General features: G+C 43.9%; 1 protein-coding gene across 1 annotated transcript in view; it reads left to right on the top strand.

The window, feature by feature from the left end:
• LOC124798827 (cytochrome P450 6k1-like) overlaps nt 1–20,530 on the top strand; it is a 109,985-nt gene that overhangs the window by 59,696 nt on the left and 29,759 nt on the right. The window contains exon 5 of the mRNA XM_047262357.1: nt 6,121–6,252. Coding sequence (XP_047118313.1) covers nt 6,121–6,252 — 132 coding nt within the window. The remainder of the gene's footprint in view (nt 1–6,120; nt 6,253–20,530) is intronic.

Below are 20,530 nucleotides of genomic sequence, written 5' to 3' on the forward strand. Positions count from 1 at the left end.
CAGTGTTTCGACATGTTGCCTTTGCCTGCACAATCACCACATATGTCTGCAGTCGAGTATATACGGGCCATCACTGGACAACTCCAGTGTCATCCACAAACAGCATAAACCGTCCCTATATCGAGAGAACAAGTGCAACAGCCATGGAACTCCATCCCACAAACTGACATCCGGCACTTGTACACTTTCGCAAGCTTGCATTCAACATTCTGTCAGCTACGCCGGTTATTAATGTACCAGCATGTCACATCTGCAACGGCTTATCTGGCTCTTCCATTGACCTGTTATCTTGCGATGTTAATCACTTAAACATTTTATCTAGACAAAGGTATTCCAGAAATTTCATTACTCTGCAGTAATTATTTTTTGGTGCTGCGATTTTTTGCCATCAATGTATATGGTGGAGTAGTTTTAGCTACATTATGTTTTGAATTTTTTGAAACAGGCATATACTTTTTAACTTCTACAATTGTCGAATTACGACACTGACGTTCTTTAAAAAAATGTGATCCTATGTCTTTTATGTGGCACTGGAAAGTGCCTCCCAAGTGTACCTGAACGACACAACATATATGGAACTTGATCGAATAGAACTGTAGAGTTCACCGGTCGGGTTAGGTCTTTGGTGGGTGTGGAAGTTGAGCAGGTGAGGTGCTGACGCTACTGCTGTAAGAGACCGAGATCAGGAGCAGGGGAGCATTGACTGTCTTACGACTCACAGTGTCAGTGAAACGGCAGTACCTGGAATAACATTTGTTTACTACGTAAAGTGTTGAAAATTACGAGTGTCTTCAGAACTGCAGTCGACAGCCGGGCACTGCCCTGTGTCTGTCACTGCCCGAGCTGAGCTTGAAAGGAAGGCGGTGCCTCTCCAGATGTTCCTTGATCGCCTAGTCTAGTATCCACCTGAGCATTCTCGAAGAGGGACGTACCCTTAGGCGAGTGTCGACAGCGCGTCATAGATGACTATTAGTTTACCTGTAGGAAAGGTAAAGGCACTAGAGAGGCAGTTCTGATGTTGCAGTTAATAATGGAAGCAAGACTAAACAAAAATGTAGCGACGTTCACAGGATCTGTCGACTTGGGGAAAAAGTTCGCCAGTATCAAATAGTGCAAGACGTTCGAAATTCTGTAGGAAAGGTAAAGGCACTAGAGAGGCAGTTCTGATGTTGCAGTTAATAATGGAAGCAAGACTAAACAAAAATGTAGCGACGTTCACAGGATCTGTCGACTTGGGGAAAAAGTTCGCCAGTATCAAATAGTGCAAGACGTTCGAAATTCTGAGAAAGACAGAGGTAATCTATGGGAAAAGACGGATAATATCCAACTAAAAAGGCTGTAAACCAGGAATGTAGTCTTTCTTCGCCCCTGCTGTTCAAACTATACATCGAAGAAGCAGTGGTGGAAATACAAGAAAGATTCAAGAGTAGAACTAAAATTCAAGGTGAAAGGATATCAATGATAATCTTCGCTGGTTATATTGATATCCTCAGTGAAAGTAATGAAGTATTACAGGATCTGGCGAATGGAATGGAGAGTGCAATGGGTACAGGATATGGATTGAGAGTAAGTCGAAGAAACCTGAAAGTAATGAGAAGTAGCAGAAATGATAACAGCGAGGAACTTAACGTCAAGATTGGTGATGGCGAAGTAGACGAAGTTACGGCATTTTGCTACCTAGATAGCAAAATAACCCATGACAGGCAGAGCAAGGAGGACATAAAAACCAGACTAGCACTGGCAAACAGGGCATTCCTGGCCAAGAGAATTCTGCTAGTATCAAGCATATTCGGCCGGCCGCTGTGGCCGAGCGGTTCTAGGTGCTTGAGTCCGAAATAGCGCTGCTGCTACGGTCGCAGGTTCAAATCCTGCCTCGGGTATGGCTGTGTGTGATGTCCTTAGGTTAGTTAGGTTTAAGTAGTTCCAAGTCCAGGGGACTGATGACCTCAGATGTTAAGTCCCATAGTGCTTAGAGCCATTTGAACCAAGCATTCGCCTTAATTTAAGAAAGAAGTTTTTGAGTATGTTTTCTGGTGCACAGCATTGTATGGTAGTGAAACATGGACTGTGGTAAAACCGGAAAAGAAGGGAATCGGGGCATTTAAGATGTGATGCTATAGAAGAATATTGATATATAGTTGGACTGATAAGCTAAGGAATGAGGAGGTTCTCCGGAAAATCGGCGAGGAAAGGAATATATGCGAAACACTTGCAAAAAGATGGGTAGGACGTCTGTTAAGACTTCGCCGAATAACTTCCAATGGTACTAGAAGGAGCTGTAGAGGAAGACAGAGATTGGAATACATACATAAAATAATTGAGGATGCGGGTTGCAAGTACTACTCTGAAATGGAGAGGTTGGCGCAGGAGAGCAGCTCGTGGAGGGCCGTATCAAACCAGTCAGAAGACTGATGACTCAAAAAAAAAAAATGGCGGTGGGTGTTGTAAAGGCGAAACCAAAGGGCCTAGATCGGCAACAGAGGGTACAGTCAGGAAGGTGGTACTGTGTACAACCGTGGAAGCGGTAATCCGGTGTCTCGCCCGACAGATTGTAAGAGGAAGTCTGCATTCACTCGGCATGGTCCCTCATCAAGGGAAGACCCAAACTAACCCACATCTTCTTCATACACGGAATGAATTAGCAGTTGCGAATAAGGACAACCATCAGCTGCAGAACTGATCTGGCTATCCATGGACGACTCACAGCCAGATCCAAACTTCTGTATGTCGTCAACCACGCCTCTACACATCTTCTTCAGTCAATGCGGCGGCTAGGTACCAGTGGCACCTTACAGCTTCTAAGTTGCAATGGGGCTGGCAGGCTGTGGTCAAAATGGAACTAGCGCAGATTTCGATCGCAGTTGCAGCAAAGTTTTGCTCTGCATGTAAGAACTTTACTTGTACATTAAAAATATGCGTACAATATTTGCCATCGACATTTACGCTGCACTTGACAGTCATGAGCATGTTCAGTCAGCGGGTTCAAAAATGGGTTGTTGGTAGCTCTTAACAAAAGATTACCAGGATGAACGTGACCATAAAGTTGCCCATCACAGTAGGAGCCCTCCACGAATGCCTGCATGAACCAGGTCTCCGAGTCACACTGCGTTTGAACATCAAAAGTACGTGCGGGCGGTGTTTGAAAGCTCTCTGGCATGAAGTCATCATATCCAGGTACGTCCAGCAGTACCGAGCAAAACCTGCGAAGACTGGAGAACAGAGCTGATTGTTTCGGATGCACATCAGCAACGAAATTAAATCCATCGACGATGGTGTGAACTGATAGTCGTTAAGGACACTGTGATCTTCAGCACCGCCATGAACTGTCGGAAGAATAGCACATCAGAATCCAGAATGAAATATCCCCCAGGCTGTGGCTAAGCCATGTCTCCGCAATATCCTTTCTTTCAGGAGTGCTAGTTCTGCACGGTTCGCAGGAGAGCTTCTGTAAAGTTTGGAAGGTAGGAGACGAGATACTGGCAGAAGTAAAGCTGTGAGTACCGGGCGTGAGTCGTGCTTCGGTAGCTCAGATGGTAGAGCGCTTGCCCGCGAAAGGCAAAGGTCCCGACTTGGAGTCTCGGTCGGGCACACAGTTTTAATCTGCCAGGAAGTTTCAATAGCACATCAAGTCGATTGAATGTAAAATGTGTACGCAGGAGGTAAGGTCTTGACTGTATACATCATGATTTGCGGTCGGATATAATCGATATGAATCCCGTCACGATATGTCTCCAGCGAACCATCAGAAGAAGAGAATCCTTCGTATATCACCCCACTCATTCCTCTTCGACGGGCTTCGCAGATAAGCAGATGACTGACTTCCGCTCTTCGTAACAACTCTTCGTCACTATCAGATTCTTGGTCATCCATAAGTTTCTCACAATGAGACAAGTCTTCTTCAGCGTATTCGTATTCTTCAATATAAATGGATCAAATGGTTCTGAGCACTATGGGACTTAACATCTGTGGTCATCAGTCCCCTAGAACTTAGAACAACTTAAACCTAACAAACCTAAGGACATCACACACATCCATGCCCGAGGCAGGATTCGAACCTGCGACCGTAGCAGTCGCGCGGTTCCGGACTGCGCGCCTAGAACTGCCAGACCACCGCGGCCGGCTCTTCAATATAGTCTATTGTATTTTCATGGTGTATATTATTACCATTGGCTGCCACTGCTTCAAATATTATATTCCTCTCCTTGACTGTAATTTATCTGGACTTTCTTTTGTGTTTGTAAATGACACGATTACTTTGACGGTGAGAGTAACGTGACACGCTACAAAATCGGTAAAATCACAGACGGACTGAGTAACTGACGAAGATGATGCGACACAGACGAGGGTCACTATTATACTGGTTTCCTTGCTCTTAAGCGTAATGTCTGTCTGGTTCCCAGACATGTGGTATCGGACACTTAGTCATGTGACCTTCTGTATGGTGTGGCGTGTGTCGACTATAGCAAACGCTGCAAGTAAGTACATTAGTAGTAGTAGCTTTATTCATCCATAGATCTATTTTTACAAGTATGTAGGACATGCCAAAATATTTACAAGTTTAGACCAATTTAAAAAAATGTTCAAATGTGTATGAAATCGTATGGGACTTAACTGCTGAGGTCATCAGCCCCTTAGCCTACACACTACATAACCTAAATTATCTTAAGGACAAACACACACACACACACACACACACATGCCCGAGGGAGGACTCGAACCTCCGCCGGGACCAGCTGCACAGCCCATGACTGCAGCGACTGAGACCGCTCGGCTAATCCCGCGCGGCCAATTTAAAATAAGCTAATTCGTATTCACATCCATTTACAGACTTCTAGTTAGAGACAATCATTAGATTTACTCCTAGTATACAATACTTTTTTTACAAATAACTTATTAAATAATGTAATGCCACGCTGTCCACTCATATGTCACTATCAGTCACTGCACACGCTGCACTCACATTGTTTCATAACACTTCACTCACTACACACACAAACACTCATACACTGGTGATCTCTAGGCCATTTTCTGTACCGCAACTTCCAATTTGCTATCCTGAAAAACTGAATCAGCATCCCTCTATAAAGAGATAATGAGCTCAGAAAGAGGAACAGGTATTAGTATTGTGCAGTGCATAGCTTGGGGGTAAGTTTTTCGAGGGAAGGAAAAAATGAAAAAAAAAAACATAGTGTGACGGTGTTATGTGGAATGTTGGAATAAGGAGAACATGGAATCGAACCCAGGACCTCTCTGATGCATATTATCACAAACTGTAACGCTATCGCTACACCATAGCTAGTGTATTTTGCTAGTGTATTAGCTAGAGGAACACTGTCTATGATGACTACAGTTACTAAAATCATGATATCACGTTAGGTACCCAAGTCAAATGTCCTCCCCAACACAAACCTCAATTCATATCTTCGGCTTATTTTCCCCCTAAATTGTCACTATTGCCAAGGCTCTCCGGCATTGAAATAGTACCCCAGCGTTTGACGTAATGGCGAAGTTCTGTACCACAGATGATCGACTAGATCTTATAATTAAATTTTCCCCGAGGCATTTAAGTCTCATCTTTCTGTACGCTAATGCTGGAAGCTGCATGGTGTAATTGTCAGCTTTTCTGCCTAATAAGCGTGGAGGCCTACGTTCCAGTCCCGGCTGTGGCACAGATTTTAATTCATTTCTTCAGCTTCCAGCATTATCGTAGATAAAGATGAGGCTTAAATGTCTTGAGGAAAAGTTAGTACTAAGCACTTGTGTAAGTAAAAAGCTTTTTTATTTTTTTCATTTATTATAACTAGTCGCTTCAACGAATGGAAGGGATCTTCCAAGATTCCTCAAATAAAGGATTACAGAAAATCATGTGCAACTTGCTAACATTGGCAATAACAGCGTAGTGGCAGAAAAGCAAATGAAAAATTTCAGCTTCATAGACCTCTTGTCGTTTATGTTTCAATATGACTTATACAATTTACGGTGAAAAAGAGACTTCTTGACAAAAAAAAATCAAAGCATTGCTTATTCGTCGTTTCCTGTTTACTTTTTTTTGCTTACCTTTCTACTACGTACTGAGGTAAATGGTAAGATGTAACAAGTATTTGTTTATTTTTCGTACAGGGTATTCATGGGTGAAAGTGAAGTCTCGAAGTACTTCCGCAAGATGGTGAGCGACACAGTTGCGTACAGGGAGGAGAACAACGTGACGCGGAACGACTTCATGCACCTGCTGATCCAGCTGAAGAACAAGGGGTGTGTAGACAGTGACAAGCAGAGGGAGCGCAGGGAGGGGGACGAGGACGACACGTGGAGTGAGTTTTCCAGGCTGCTCTCTTTAATGTCAATACTGAACCGTTACTCTGTACGGGTGTAATATAAGAAAAAAAATAAAAATCACCGTTTAACGTCTAGACGACGAAGTGGTGACTGGAGGCGGTGGATGTAAGGTAAAATGAGCACAGAAGTAACATAGATAATCTGTTCAACACAACAATTTTCAACGCAAATACACTCCTGGAAATGGAAAAAAGAACACATTGACACCGGTGTGTCAGACCCACCATACTTGCTCCGGACACTGCGAGAGGGCTGTACAAGCAATGATCACACGCACGGCACAGCGGACACACCAGGAACCGCGGTGTTGGCCGTCGAATGGCGCTAGCTGCGCAGCATTTGTGCACCGCCGCCGTCAGTGTCAGCCAGTTTGCCGTGGCATACGGAGCTCCATCGCAGTCTTTAACACTGATAGCATGCCGCGACAGCGTGGACGTGAACCGTATGTGCAGTTGACGGACTTTGAGCGAGGGTGTATAGTGGGCATGCGGGAGGCAGGGTGGACGTACCGCCGAATTGCTCAACACGTGGGGCGTGAGGTCTCCACAGTACATCGATGTTGTCGCCAGTGGTCGGCGGAAGGTGCACGTGCCCGTCGACCTGGGACCGGACCGCAGCGACGCACGGATGCACGCCAAGACCGTAGGATCCTACGCAGTGCCGTAGGGGACCGCACCGCCACTTCCCAGCAAATTAGGGACACTGTTGCTCCTGGGGTATCGGCGAGGACCATTCGCAACCGTCTCTATGAAGCTGGGCTACGGTCCCGCACACCGTTAGGCCGTCTTCCGCCCACGCCCCAACATCGTGCAGCCCGCCTCCAGTGGTGTCGCGACAGGCGTGAATGGAGGGACGAATGGAGACGTGTCGTCTTCAGCGATGAGAGTCGTTTCTGCCTTGGTGCCAATGATGGTCGTATGCGTGTTTGGCGCCGTGCAGGTGAGCGCCACAATCAGGACTGCATACGACCGAGGCACACAGGGCCAACACCCGGCATCATGGTGTGGGGAGCGATCTCCTACACTGGCCGTACACCACTGGTGATCGTCGAGGGGACACTGAATAGTGCACGGTACATCCAAACCGTCATCGAACCCATCGTTCTACCATTCCTAGACCGGCAAGGGAACTTGCTGTTCCAACAGGACAACGCACGTCCGCATGTATCCCGTGCCACCCAACGTGCTCTAGAAGGTGTAAGTCAACTACCCTAGCCAGCAAGATCTCCGGATCTGTCCCCCATTGAGCATGTTTGGGACTGGATGAAGCATCGTCTCACGCGGTCTGCACGTCCAGCACGAACGCTGGTCCAACTGAGGCGCCAGGTGGAAATGGCATGGCAAGCCGTTCCACAAGACTACATCCAGCATCTCTACGATCGTCTCCATGGGAGAATAGCAGCCTGCATTGCTGCGAAAGGTGGATATACACTGTACTAGTGCCGACATTGTGCATGCTCTGTTGCCTGTGTCTATGTGCCTGTGGTTCTGTCAGTGTGATCATGTGATGTATCTGACCCCAGGAATGTGTCAATAAAGTTTCCCTTTCCTGGGACAATGAATTCACGGTGTTCTTATTTCAATTTCCAGGAGTGTACTTCACGTCTGGAGTAGTCACGTTCAATATCGTGAACGCACCCCTAACACGTTTAAGAGTATCTGAGCTACCGAAAACAGGCTGAATTCTGATGAGGGTTGACGTGCATAAATCCTTAATGTTGGTCCATGTAGTTTTATTGTATTCCTTGTCAAGAAAGAACTCCTCGTTTGATACTGGAGGATGGTAAGAGGCCCCAACAACTTTTTTTTTCGAATACAGACACTGGTGGTTAAATAACATCCAGATCAGGTGAACAGGAAGGCTCATTAGCTCATCCTTGTCCTCCTTAAATTAACCTAGAACGTCAGGGATGTGAATGGGGGCATTATCTTTTGGTAACTGTAATTTCCTGTCGGTAATACAGCTTTCTCCAGTGAATTGGTATAATAACGTAGCCAACTTTTGCACTCTTGATAAATGTCATGTGCTGAGTTTACGGCTCATTTTCACGTGAGACCAGGAGAATAAAAAATGAATCAACCCTAAGGACAATCGGAAAGTTTTCTATAACACTGAAATAATTTTCATTGACGTTCAACCACCATCGTAAGAATATATTGATGGAGATTGCTAAATATTCAATGTAAGAAAACGGGAAATATGCAAAGAATATACCAAGTGTTAATACGGAGTGCTTTGGCTGCTATCATAATAGTGAGAATGTCAATGGTTTATGAACCGGCTATAGCCTTGAAGAACTGGTGAGCCAAGGATATACACACATCAAAAGAAGTTTTGCGACACCTCGGTTCCGAAACCTGTACAGAAAATTGGAATAGATATCAACATAAACATCATTTCCGCCAATTTTTATTGCTCATGATAACAACACATTGCATGTAGTACCATCATACAGTCAGACCTTCAGAAATGGTGGTCCAGATTGCTGTACACAACGGTACCTCTAATACCCAGTAGCACGTCCTCTTGCACTGATGCATGCCTGTATTCCTCGTGGCATACTATCCACAAGTTCATCAAGGCACTGTTGGTCCAGATTGTCACGCTCCTCAACGGCGATTCGGCGTACATCCTTCAGAGTGGTTGGTGAGTCACATCGTTCAAAAACAGCCCTTTTCAGTCTATCCTAGGCATGTTCGATAGGGTTCACATCTGGAGAACATTCTGGCCACTCTAGTCGAGCGATGTCTTTATCCTGAAGGGAGTCATTCACAAGATGTGCACGATGGGGTCGCGAATTGTAGTCCATGAGGACGAATGCCCCGCCAATATGCTGCCGATACGGTTGCACTATCGGTGGAAGGACGGCATACATGTATGGTACAGCCATTACGGCGCCTTCCATGATCACCAGCGGCGTACGTTGGCCCTACATAATGCCACCCCAAAACAGCAGGAAGTGTCCACCTTGCTGCACTCGCTGGACAGTGTGTCTGAGGCGTTCAGCATGACCAGGTTGCCTCCAAACATGTCTCCGACGATTGTCTGGTTGAAGGAATATGCGACACTCATCGGTGAAGAGAACGTGATGCCAATCCTGAGCAGGCCATTCGGCATGTTGTTGGACCCATCTGTACCACGCTGCATGGTGTCGTGGTTGCAAAGATGGACTCCGCCATGGACTTCGGGAGTGAAGTTGCTCATTATGCAGCCTTTGAAGTAACACGACGTCCTGTTGCTGCATGAAAACATTATTCATCATGGTGGCGTTGCTGTCAGGGTTCCTCCGAACCATAATCCGTAGATAGCGGTCATCCACTGCAGTAGTAGCCCTTGGGCGGCGTGAGCGAGGCATGTCAGCGACAGTTCCTGTCTCTCTGTATCTCCTCCATGTCCGCTTTGGTTCACTCCGAGAAACCGGGACACTTCCCTTGTTGAGAGCCCTTCCTGGCACAAAGTAACAACGCGGATGCGATCGAACCGCGGCATTGGCCGTCTAGGCATGTTTGAACTTCAGGCAACACGATCCGTGTACCTTCCCCCTGGTGGAATGACTGGAACAGATCGGCTGTCGGACCCGCTCCGTGTAAAAGTCGCTACTCTTACAGGGTTGTTTACATCTTTGGCAGGTTTAGTGACATCTCTGAACAGTTAAAGGGACTGTGTCATACAATATCCACAGTCAACGTCTATCGTCAGGAGTTGTGGAAACCGGGGTGACGTAAAACTTTTTTGATGTGTGTGTTTTAGTGAGAGCCGATAACTGGGTTGTCAAATACCACTGGAAAAGGCAAAGAAGAGTGTCTTCTGAAGGGCTGGGTCGACAAGAATCCGTAACACCTGCTACAGAAGGGGGGGTCGGGCGGAGGGCGGAGGGTGGGGGAGGGGGGGGAGGGGGAGAAAGGAAGGCAAGGCCTGTGACAGAAGTTAGTCAAGTTCCTCCTCATTGCCTATTATGGGGATGATAGTCTTCGCCTGATATTGAGCGCTTTTTAGGATCCCATGCCTCAATCTGTAAAAACGGAACCATTATAGGATCGCTTTGTTGTCCATCTGTCTTCCGTTCTCAGGAGCGTATAGATGTTTGAAGATGAAATTTATGTCACAAACTGGAGTCTATGGTCTCTTGCCAGAGCAAAAAGTTCAACCTTCTAAGTCAATGCAGTTAAAAGAAGCGGCCATTCATGTCACAGATTTTAATACACGCTAACTCACCCATCAAAACCTGTACTTCCCATTGGCCTAGAATCATAAAATATGGCAAAAAAACAAAGTTTCACTTTACAACCATGGGAAAAACACGAAAACTGTAAATTTGTAATTATGTATGTCATTTCTCAACTTGCTCTCCATCTGAAACTTCCTGGCAGATTAAGATTGTGTGCCGGACCGAGACTCGAAATCGGGACCTTTGCCTTTTGCGTTCAAGTGCTCTACCATCTAAGCTACTCAAGCACGACTCACGCCCCGAGAGCTTCTGTAAAGTTTGGAAGGTAGGAGACGAGGTACCGGTAGAAGTGAAGCTGTGAGGTGCTTGCGTAGCTCAGATTATCAGAGCACTTGCCCGCGAAAGGCAAAGGCCCCGAGTTCGGGTCTCCGTATGGCACACGGTTTTAATCTGCCAGGAAGTTTCATATCAGTGCACACTCCGCTGCAGAGTGAAAATCGTATTCTACTCTCTGTCTGTTCGTCTGTCTGTCTATGGTCTATGGTCGCTTGGAAGTACAAGTTGAACTTCTAAGTCGACGCAAACAAAAGTTACGGCCATTTATGACACATATTCTGATACCTGCAAACTATCTCATTAATTCCTGTAGAGTAATTGCCATTGACGTAGTATCATGAAATTTGGCGAAAACCGAGGTTTCACAGAACATGTAAAGGGAATAATCTGAAAATTGTTAATTTGCAATTACATCAGATCAAAAATACACTCCTGGAAATGGAAAAAAGAACACATTGACACCGGTGTGTCAGACCCACCATACTTGCTCCGGACACTGCGAGAGGGCTGTACAAGCAATGATCACACGCACGGCACAGCGGACACACCAGGAACCGCGGTGTTGGCCGTCGAATGGCGCTAGCTGCGCAGCATTTGTGCACCGCCGCCGTCAGTGTCAGCCAGTTTGCCGTGGCATACGGAGCTCCATCGCAGTCTTTAACACTGGTAGCATGCCGCGACAGCGTGGACGTGAACCGTATGTGCAGTTGACGGACTTTGAGCGAGGGCGTATAGTGGGCATGCGGGAGGCAGGGTGGACGTACCGCCGAATTGCTCAACACGTGGGGCGTGAGGTCTCCACAGTACATCGATGTTGTCGCCAGTGGTCGGCGGAAGGTGCACGTGCCCGTCGACCTGGGACCGGACCGCAGCGACGCACGGATGCACGCCAAGACCGTAGGATCCTACGCAGTGCCGTAGGGGACCGCACCGCCACTTCCCAGCAAATTAGGGACACTGTTGCTCCTGGGGTATCGGCGAGGACCATTCGCAACCGTCTCCATGAAGCTGGGCTACGGTCCCGCACACCGTTAGGCCGTCTTCCGCCCACGCCCCAACATCGTGCAGCCCGCCTCCAGTGGTGTCGCGACAGGCGTGAATGGAGGGACGAATGGAGACGTGTCGTCTTCAGCGATGAGAGTCGCTTCTGCCTTGGTGCCAATGATGGTCGTATGCGTGTTTGGCGCCGTGCAGGTGAGCGCCACAATCAGGACTGCATACGACCGAGGCACACAGGGCCAACACCCGGCATCATGGTGTGGGGAGCGATCTCCTACACTGGCCGTACACCACTGGTGATCGTCGAGTGGACACTGAATAGTGCACGGTACATCCAAACCGTCATCGAACCCATCGTTCTACCATTCCTAGACCGGCAAGGGAACTTGCTGTTCCAACAGGACAATGCACGTCCGCATGTATCCCGTGCCACCCAACGTGTTCTAGAAGGTGTAAGTCAACTACCCTGGCCAGCAAGATCTCCGGATCTGTCCCCCATTGAGCATGTTTGGGACTGGATGAAGCGTCGTCTCACACGGTCTGCACGTCCAGCACGAACGCTGGTCCAACTGAGGCGCCAGGTGGAAATGGCATGGCAAGCCGTTCCACAGGACTACATCCAGCATCTCTACGATCGTCTCCATGGGAGAATAGCAGCCTGCATTGCTGCGAAAGGTGGATATACACCGTACTAGTGCCGACATTGTGCATGCTCTGTTGCCTGTGTCTATGTGCCTGTGGTTCTGTCAGTGTGATCATGTGATGTATCTGACCCCAGGAATGTGTCAATAAAGTTTCCCCTTCCTGGGACAATGAATTCACGGTGTTCTTATTTCAATTTCCAGGAGTGTATATTTGCCACCAGAGTATACATTGCACTCATCATCCGTCAAATGCGCAATAGACGAACATTACTGCACGCAAATATGAAATGTAAGTTGTAGTCATGTTTTAGTAAGTACGAGGCGTTTTTTTAAGTAAGGCCCGTTTTTTTGATGTTCGTGCTCATAGCGCAATGAGTGCGTGCGGCATGTACCGGCATGTCTGGTTCAAATGGCTCTGAGCACTATGGGACTTAACTTCTGAGGTAATCAGTCCCCTAGAACTTAGAACTACTTAAACCTAACTAACCTAGGGACATCACATACATCCATGCCCGAGGCAGGATTCGAACCTGCGACCGTAATGGTCGCGCGGTTCCAGACTGTAGCGCCCAGAACCGCTCGGCCACTCCGGCCGACGTGTACCGGCATGCCTCGGGATCAACTGTGCTCAGATTCAGTTCTGTAGCTAACCTGTATGGATCTGTTCTGTGCTTTCAAAATGTTTAAGACTATCAACTCGCCGCCGCATGTGAGGTTCGCTCAGTGATACGGTTTTTGTCAGCAACGAACCTGTCTGCTGCAGAAATTCATCGACAGATTTGCGAAGTGTACGATGATACTGTCATGAGTGGATGCAAAGTGCGGACGTGGGTACGTGAATTCAAAGATGGCCGTGACAACGTCTATGATGACGACCGCTCCGGTCGCTCTTCTTTGATTACAGACGATTTGGTGGCTTCAGATGAAGCGAGGATTCGTGAGAAGAGGCGGATCACAATAACAGGTCTCTCAAACGAATTTCCTGACGTGTCGGGATCAGTGTTTTACAACACTGTTTCTGAACAACGTAAGTTTAGGAAAGTGTGCTCCCAGTGGGTCCCAAAACTCCAAACAGAGGGCCACAGAAACCAAAGATTTGAGTTTGCGATGAATTTCTTGACACGTTATCACGAAGAAGGTGATTGATTTTTGAGTCAGATTGTAACTGGAGACTCTGTCCCAGCGCAAAATCATGGCATCAGTGTTTTGGAATAGGCATGGTTTTGTTGGTCAACTTCATGCAACGAGGAACCACTATCAATGCACTGCATGCTGCCAAACCCTGAGAAAGCTATGCTGAGCGATTCAAAACAAAAGACGTGGCATGCTGACAAAGAGAATTGTCCTTCTCCATGACAATGCAAGGTCTCACACTGGAGGTGAGACCTGCGATTTACTGGGCAGTTTTGGGTGGGAAGTTTTAGACCATCCACCCTACAGTCCTGATCTTGCGCCGAGCGATTACCACCTGTTCCGCCACCTCAAACGACACCTCAGTGGCAACCATTACAATGATGAGAACGACGTGAAAACGGCAGTGAATTCTTGGTTCTCGGAGCAGGCTGCAAGTTTTTATGAAGAGGGTATTATCAAATTGGTTGAATTAAGCTGCTCGGAACCCTCACTCCGCGAGTCATACTCGAACTTAGCAAACTTTTTCAATAAAATAAAATAACAAACTTGTTTCTTGTGTATTAATCAGGTAAACCAATAATTTCTAGGTTGAACCTAGGTGCATTCAGTCTTAAATAACGTACCCCAATTATAATTGCTTATGTTTAATTAATAAAATTTATTGTCTGCAAATTCACACAGTAATCCGAAGGCTGGTGATCAGCTATTCCATGATTAAGTGAACTGTAATTAATTCCAGCCCCCAGTATAGTGGTTAGCGAACAAAAGCTAAACTACACACTAAGTCCTTACTGGCGAAATGGATTAAAATCAGACTCAGTGCAAATAATTCAGGGTCTAGATTAACTTCACAGGAAAAATTACAAGTTCTACCGAATAGCCATCGAAAATAAATCAGCGTTTTGATATTCGCATTGTAACTTTCAATAAACTCATTCAAGTTGAGTCCCATAGTGCTCAGAGCCAATAAACTCATGCAGCTACGCAAAAAATTTCCATGACTGGAAACGTGTAGCTGAACCACTGCTCAGACTATGGTAGATATTGCCTCTTCAAATTCGATCCAAACAGCGTGAAAGGGGAGGATAGTCGCTTCTATTTTAAGGCTTCTGCCCTCACTTCCACAGAAACACACTGCGTTAAGGTCACTTAACGAGATCTTCTGATCACCAGCCTGATTTATAACTTTTTGTACATAAATGACATTAAAAAATCTGAATCTGTCAGTAGCTGAGGGCTAAAATAAACGGGAATGATGCGTCACATTTAATGTTACATGCAGTAGTCCATCCAGTATTTGATGTTAAACAAATGCAAAGTTTTGCTGCTGGACTACAAATCAGTTCACGATTTCTGTGCAGCCAGTTATTAGAATAAACATGAATACGACATAACTTTCTTACAAGAATCCCCTGCTCTTCCTATTTCCAAAGTTAGAATTTCTGTCTGTAGCGTTGCTCTTGGGGGACAAAATATAAAAAGAATTGTTACTTTTTTTTTTAATGTCGAAAAAGTGAATATTTTGGTGGGCCACTTGGCAACAGAATCAGGGATTTATTACGCTATTATAATAACATACGTTGATCATTAAATACCTGAATAAGAGCAGCATATTGATATATATATATTTGAGATCGCTCGGAAGAAACATTATCATTTCTGTGCATTTTTATAGTCGCGATGTAGTCATACCCGGATCAACACTAAGGGACCAGAAGATTTATAGACTTTAAAAGAAATGCAACACTACACAATTAAAAAAAAAGTTGGTTCAGAAATAATAGGAAAACGATAATGTTCCTTCTGCCTCATGCTGCGTTCGGCCCATCAGCGTGATCGTAATTTCTGATGATGAAGTAACACAAAATAATTAACAGTTAAGTAAATAAGGAGATGGACTCATCAAGGTTAATTTACGAAAATAAGCACACTTATCTTTAACACACGTTTTTTTAATGCTACGTACCTTTTCATATTAAATTACAATAGATGACCATTGTGGTTAAATACTTTATACATAACAGTCAAAATGTCCTCTTGATTCTGTCTGTTCGATATCAGTTACAAGAAACTACATCTTTTGTGATTGGAAAAAATAACAATTAGCATATTCACTCAATATTTTCACATCAAATATAAAATACAGTTGTGGAACACAGCAAGTCCGCGTCCGCCTCTCATGGAATACAAACAGTAAAAGGTGAGGCGCCAAAAGCCTCATTTGTCTTGAAACAACAGAATTCTTTTTTACACCATTAATCAATACATGTACATAGAGATTTACTGGCACCGCGCAAGAACGGTAAAGATAAAGAATAATAGTTTCTGTCGATGCTATGCGATGGTTCATTTCTTTTACTTTACAATTGTTCGATAACTTTAGGCCATCAGGCGTTTACTATTGAGCGTATATCAATGTTTGTGAGGCGAAAATTACTAATATTACACTGCCTCCCATGAGGAGGGAAGGAATACCGAAGGTATTACTTTCATCCTCATGCCCATTGGAATATTTGTAATTTTCGAGTGTAACATACAGGTTATTAAAAGTTTCATTTCATATTCATTCCATAATAAAAGAATTAACGTTTCAATTCGTAATTACTGACGGTGGATCATTGTGAATTTGTTCTGTGTTTCTATCAGTGTTTGTATGGATTCAGTCTATCTTGATGATTCTTAAAATTAAGGCTATAAGTACACATATTTACAAAATTTATAAGGAAATAGAGTCACACTTCATTTTTCATCGTTGCAAAAGTAATTTGACTATCACAACTGGTACACAACTTTCTGTTTTGACAGTATTCATTATATTGTCATCGTCTTGTCGATTGATTGCCTTGTCCGTCGTCGCACTTAATTATACATTTATTTTCGTCGCACATACACTATTTATGATAGACTTGGATTGCAGAGCGGCCACTGGTGATGGCTTCGACAAGGAAGTCCATATCTTTCACCTTCAGGGCTCGAGTGTGGCTCTCCGAATTATTTCCCATATGAAACAGATAAAATATCTTATATTAGAATAGCTTACAAAACTAATTTTATATACATGTGGGATGGGATATAGGAAGGATCGGATCCTTTGACGTATTTTCGTGTGCTTATTTTCATTCGTATCGTGACCTTTCGTTAAAGTTTACATTTCAACAGTGTTCAGAGGTGACCTTGTGACTTGTCTCTGTGTACAATCAGTCATTATAATAATTACGTTAACTTCTCTATCTTAGAGTCTCTCGGAAGGTTTATGATACATACAAAATGTTTTCAGTACTGGGTGTGAATGTTTTTTCTACAGAATGTAGCGCACAGCAACTGTGTTGTCGGTTGAACGTTTACATTATTTCGTCACGTGGTGGCTGTCCGCCTCCACTGTTGCGAGCAATCTTGAAATTCAGTCTGTGCGCGCGCACGTGACCGGAGCTTTCTTGCAGAGCGTTGATTTCGCGCTTGAGGTGCCATGCGTCGCTTTTGTTCGGCGGATCGTGGCTTTGTGCTTTTTTAGATTGCTGGAGGGAGCTTCTGCCACCGAAACTGCCTCACATCACTTCCTGTCCACTATCCAGTTACGGATTCACAGGTAAGCTACCGCTGCAACTGCATGTGTGGAATGACACTGATTATTACACACTGCACACATCAACGAAATTGTTCACACATATGGTGCAGTATAATACTGCCACTGACAATCGTCGAACTTTAAAACTTCACTTGCACTGCGGTGAGCGTCTGCGTGAACGGTGTATTAAAAGAAATTCTCGCGTCATAACATCACACGGTGTTTACAAGTTGATTTACTTACTAATATTTACAAGAGTTCATTTAAATCGATAAATAATCTAATTGACCACTTTGAATCAAAGCAATTGTTTCTTAATTAGTCTTTTTTTTATATAAGTACTTTTTCTTTGACCAAATCCATTCCAATCTCCTTTACAAATTAATTTCATTCATAGTAATCTTTATCACGCTTGCTTATTCATTTTGTAGGACCAATACATTTTTTTTTAGTGCTCGTCTTATTTAGTGACTTGTGAGGGGAGCTTCATTTATGTCAAAAGTTTTTCTCGTATGTGCTTGTACTTAAAGAAAGTTCGAGGACAGATTTGAAAATAGCAATTCCGCCTCTGAGTTTCGTGTAGAAATACAAACAGTCGAAAAAAGAAAGGTGGGAAAAGCGGGTCTACTCGCTGATCGTCGACAGAATTTAAATTACTCCTCTACCAGGTCGAAAATTTAATTTACCTTGCGCATTACAAAAGCAATATGCGCGTCGCGAACCTACACATTTTTATATGTAGTGCCTCACTTCCTAAGCACACGTGCATCTTTACAAGTTGATCCTGAGGAGTGGATAGGATCAAGGATCTTAAAGGATTTGCACTTAGGAAAGGGATTCAATAATCACATAATCACAGAGAAAACAATAAATATTGCAGTGCACACTTAAAATAAAATCTATCACTTCAAGCATGTATATCTAATATGTATCTTGCTGCAGCTTGCTTACTACTCTTTGCTCATTTCTTAGACTAAGTCAAGTTTATGCATTACGCATTTGGGTATTAATTATCATTTGTATATATAAGCCTCTCACTAGAGTGTTGTTTTTTGCTGCTGTCGCTACCTGTGAAGCTTGGGCGAGATCCTTATTATATGTGCTGCTAGCTTGTGAATTTGCAGTATCGCTAATGCTCAATAGTACCGTGAAGTTGGCATAATAAACCATGTTACTCATATCTTCTTTGACTCAGCTTGTTTATAGTCTGGACTCATCTTACTTTGCGTTATACAATAAACTTCCTTTTTATTCCATCACGCTTTTACTTAAGGTTAACGTCAGGCCTTTTTAGAACAATTGCACTGCGTCATCAATCTGTTCATGCTTAATCCTAGGTATCTGTTCACTTCAAAGAGATGTTATTTTATCGCTGGCACAGCACTGTGCTGGAATTTACAAGTTAAATCTACCGACTGTTTTACGCTAACAGGTGGTGCCTTATTTACGTCACATTTGAAAATAGGGAATAACCTCATGGAATCGAATCTTTCTCACAACTTTCCTCTTTTGTCTGGACGTTTAAGTATTTCCTTTTAAAACAGGTAATTAATTTGTCCTCGATTAAATTTCACTTACTAATACTAAGCACATATAATCATCATTTTCATATTACTATTTAGTGAGAGAAGTGCATTATTCGCTCCTTCCTGCTCATTCTCAAATTACTATTTAGCGAGGGAAGTGCATTATTCACTCCTTCCTCTTTCCTCATTTTAGTACCTCGGGGCTAATTAATACCTCTCGAGTACATCATTTTCCTTACATACTAACTTATAACTAAAATTGAAAATCGCCTCTAGGACATGTCCTCCTGTTTACATAAAGATTATTCATGTAAATACTTGTCTGCAACTTATTCTGTATTTTATTTTCCAGACGCGTTGTTTTAATACACAAGGTTTCCTTTCAGCACCGGTTAACGTCCGTAGTCAGTTCAGTTCCGTTCTTGTTACTCATTGGTTAATCCTGATCTCCAATACCTTAGAATTTTCTTACAGCTTAAATTAACTTAATTCCTGGCGTTATAAAATTTTCTTAAATCTTGATGGTGGAACAATCCTTTGATTTTATTCGTGGCAGGGTCAGATAACAAATAGCTACCAATGTGTGGTTTCCTCATTATCACAAAGGGACCTTCATAAATGTGTTGCCACTTACGATTCTTCTTTAACAACAGGGATGGTTTAAAGTGAGTCCTGACTAATACCTTTTCTCCTTCTTTGAAATCTATAACTCTGTTTATCTTCTTATCAAATGCCTTTTATCGGAGGTTAGCATACGTTGTCAATGATATGAGAGCTTGCCTGATTTTTGCGTCTAGGTCCAATTCGTTGTCTTGTAACTTTGGAAGGGGGTCTATCCATTCATTCCTCTCTTTTGATCTTGACATTAACTCATGTGGCGTGAATCCGGTCGACAGATGAGGAAGGTGGTTTACAATCTGTTCGAATGGTGTTACGAAGTCTACCCACTTAGATTGCTTATTCGAAATGTACGTCCTTATAAATCTGTTAAATTCTTTGAAGATTCTTTCTGTCGGATTCGATTGCGGTCGAAACAGGGATATCAAAATTTGTTTGATTCCATGGCGAGCAAGAAATGCACGCCACGGGCGTGATGTGAAATTTGAAGCATTATCAGACAAAATTGATTCTGGAACCCCGAATCGTGGGAAATAATCATTTTCAATGCGACGAATTATTGGATTTGCATAAGAAGATTTTACTGCGTACAGTCTTATGTGCTTAGAAAAATTGTCCAGGATTGCTACTAAGTATTTAGCGCCTCCCCTACCGGTGGGTAGTGGACCTGCTAAATCAATACTAAGAAGCTGGTTTGGCCTTTCAGCAACTATTGGATTTAGTGGAATTGAAGTGGAAATGTTTAAGGATTTTGCCTTTTGACAGATGACACAGTTTCTCAATAATTTATGAATTCTCTGGTGTAGATTCGGAACATAACAGTAAGTCGAGATTTTCCTTTTACATTTTTCTGGTCCGTAGTGACCCCATGAAATGTGAGTGTACCACAGAAGATGTTCAATGAAATTTCGAGGGATGCAAACACACCACCTCTCAGATGACTCAGACGTCTTATGAAATAGCACTTGGTTATGAACTTTATAAAACTCGGACAACTTGTGGGCTGGATTTTCGTGAAGAATTTGTATAACCTTTTTCCATTTTGGATCTGTATTTTGAAGAATCTGAATCTGCCTACATAACTGAAGAAAATACTTTCTGTGAATTGGATCTTTCATTAACAAGACTTTATAATTAGACATTTGTTCCACCAGTTCGCTGGTTTCTAGTAAGCCCTCAGGTGAGCGAGAAAGTGCGTCTGCTA

This window comes from Schistocerca piceifrons, chromosome 5, assembly GCF_021461385.2.
Source record: "Schistocerca piceifrons isolate TAMUIC-IGC-003096 chromosome 5, iqSchPice1.1, whole genome shotgun sequence".
NCBI lineage: Eukaryota > Metazoa > Arthropoda > Insecta > Orthoptera > Acrididae > Schistocerca > Schistocerca piceifrons.